The sequence below is a fragment of the Panthera tigris genome, chromosome B4 (genome assembly GCF_018350195.1).
Source record: "Panthera tigris isolate Pti1 chromosome B4, P.tigris_Pti1_mat1.1, whole genome shotgun sequence".
Taxonomy (NCBI): Eukaryota; Metazoa; Chordata; class Mammalia; order Carnivora; family Felidae; genus Panthera; species Panthera tigris.
The window spans coordinates 74463128-74466007 of NC_056666.1; the positions used below are offsets into that span (position 1 = coordinate 74463128).

Below are 2880 nucleotides of genomic sequence, written 5' to 3' on the forward strand. Positions count from 1 at the left end.
TAGTGGCATATAAATTTGGGATGGTGTTGCTTGGAGTTAAAGTGTTTTATTATCTTTATATTGTTTTAGAAGAGGATAAAGATACTAACTTTAGATTTTGTTTAGTAAAATTAGTATATTTAAAAAAAAGAAAACTAGGATAGCTCTCAAAAAATAGACAAGGAGAGGGAAAAATGGAAAGAAATAAAAGGAAGTTACAGAAGAAGTGGGAAACACAGAAATGTATCTGAACACACAAGTAACTATTGTAACAATTGTTGGTTAAACTCTTCTTTTTAAATAATTTTCAGACTGGATAAAATAATAAAAATGCAGCTCTATGCTGCTTATGAAGACATACCTAAAAACAAGAATAAATCATGTTAAGTGAAAGAAGCAAGTCATAGAAAAAAAACTTACAGCATGATTCTACTCATATGAATTTCAAGAACAAGCAAAACTCACCAGTCTTATTTAGGGATCACAAATAAGTGGCAAACTTTTAATAAAAGCAAGGGAATGAGTACCAAGTACTGCGCAATTCAGGACAATAGTTACCTCTGGGGAGAGGAAAGAGTGATATGATGGGGGCCACACATGGAGATCCTAAGGCTCTGGGAATGCTCTATTTCTTAAGTGAAAGATAAAAAGATAAAAATAAAGATTGAGAGGGCATGCAGACCCTTAGGAAGAATATGGAAAATGTAGTCTTGTGACAAAATGTAAAGAAGCAAGAACTCAGCCCCCAGAGCTCCTGACAGCATGGCCCAGGGCAACCAGGTCAGGAAGCAGGAGTTCTCAGTGAAAGTACTCGCATAGGAAGTTCCAGTTCATCTGGTCTATTGCTTCCACCATAGCCTCAGGCTGTCTTTACTCTCTAAGACAAACTAGAGACCACTAACCAGGAACACTGGCTATTTGATGACCTCAGGTGCTCTCAGGTGAGGTGGAGGAAGCGCTTGTGAGTCACTGTTCTGGGACATCTGTCCCTTGGCTTTATGCTGTGCTAGCTTCCGAAGAACCTTTTAGAATGACGCTCCCAAATCGTGGTGGAGGGAATGGGCTGGTCTGCCTTCAGTGGAGCTCTTCCCCTCTTTCCAAGGTCTTTTTTTTTTTAATATAATTTATTGTCAAATTAGTTTCCATACAACACCCAGTGCTCATCCCAACAAGTGGTAAGGTCTTAAAATAATGTAGATTTTTATTTTTCTCTTTCCCAGTCTTGCAGAAGGTGTGATCATAAGATCACACAATCAAATGTTCTCATCTTGACTACTTGACAGACCAACTCTCCCATTGAAAAGAGATTCTACATTTTGAGATGTCAATATTTTGTCTTTCACCAAAGACAAGTTTCTCAAACACATTAGCTGTCCTAGAACATTTTTTTTCTCATACTTCTCACACTCACCTAGTTGACTAAAACATAGATCGTTGAGCTCTACTGTTGATTCCGTAGATTAGTGGTTGGGCCTGAGAATCTGCCTTTCTAGCAAGCTCACAGATGCTGCTGATGCTGCCTTGTGGATGACACTTAGAGAACCACTGACCTCAAATGTCTTTTATCCTTTGCAGGTATTGCTGAAGATCTCTCCTCCCCATTCTTTGACTGAACCCTACACAGAGAATCCTTCATCTGAGGAGTGCATTTACTGCCTCAGCATCCTCTGCAGAGCAGCCTTCACCTCCTGGTTCTTGAGGCTGTAGATGAGGGGGTTCAGCAAGGATGTGATCACACTGTACTGAATGGAGACCACACGCTCCAACACCGAGCCTGAGGCAGGGCTGATGTACCTGAATAGAGCTGTCCCATAGAACAAGAGCACCACGGTGAGGTGGGAGGAGCAGGTGGAGAAGGCTTTGGCTTGGCCCTCAGAGGAGCGGATGTTCAGAATGGCAGAAATGATTCTGGAGTAAGAGAAGAGGATCAGGGGAAGCGTCAGCAGCCCTAGAAATGCACTGGACCCTGACAGAAGGAACTTGTTGGCAGTGGGATCAGTACATGACAGAGGGAAGAGTGAGGGCAGCTCACAGCAGAAGTGGAAGATGATGTTGGACCCACAGAAATGTAACTTGTGGATGAAAAGATTATTTACCAGTGAGTTCAGAACCCCTATTCCCCATGCTGCGCTGACCATTACCATGCAGAGAGGCCTGTTCATGACCATGGTATAGAGCAGAGGGTGGCAGATGGCAGCATAGCGGTCATAGGCCATGGCAGAGAGCAGACTGGCTTCAGCACACCCACAGAGAAGAAAAAAGAAACTCTGGGTGATACAGCCCCACACAGAGATGCTTTTCTTCTGAGACAGGAAGTTCTGTAGCATTTTGGGCATAGTAACTGAAGAGAAGCAGATATCTAGGAAGGACAGATGTCCAAGGAAAAAATACATGGGGATGTGGAGGTGAGAATCCCCTCTGATCACCAGGATCATCACCAGATTCCCCACCAGGGTCAGGAGGTAAATCCCCAGGAACACCACAAACAGCAGAGTCTGGATGCGGCAGTCAGCAGACAGCCCGAGGAGGATGAACTCAGTGAAGAAAGTGAAGTTATCCATGGCTGTTTATAAATTCCAACCCTAGAAAGAAATCAACTGTATTACAGAATCTGAGTAGTCTTTAATAATCAGACTATCACTCCCACACCCTAAAACTTCTCAGGAAATACTCCTTTCAGCTTAAAAATAGAAAAGGTAAATAAGTTGAGTATTTCCAATTGTGATAGCTATGAGTTGAATTATATCCCCACCCCCCAAATATGTTGCAAGTCCTAACCCCCAGCACCTCACAATGTTACCTTACTTGGAATTAGGATAATTGCAGATGCGGTAAATTAAGATTATCTTATTTTGGAATAGGATGGGCTCTTAATCCAATATGACTGGTGTCCTTATAAGC

General features: G+C 42.4%; 1 protein-coding gene across 1 annotated transcript; it reads right to left on the minus strand.

Moving 5' to 3' along the window:
- Nucleotides 1-1628: 1628 nt before the first annotated feature.
- On the minus strand, nucleotides 1629-2540 carry LOC102957715 (olfactory receptor 8S1-like). The gene has a single exon (XM_007073068.1). The coding sequence runs from the start codon at nucleotides 2538-2540 to the stop codon at nucleotides 1629-1631; it is 912 nt and encodes a 303-aa protein (XP_007073130.1).
- Nucleotides 2541-2880: the final 340 nt, after the last annotated feature.

Bases quoted from the DNA above. Each gene is read 5' to 3' on its own strand.
- LOC102957715 (XM_007073068.1), bottom strand. From the start codon at position 2,540: ATGGATAACTTCACTTTCTTCACTGAGTTCATCCTCCTCGGGCTGTCT.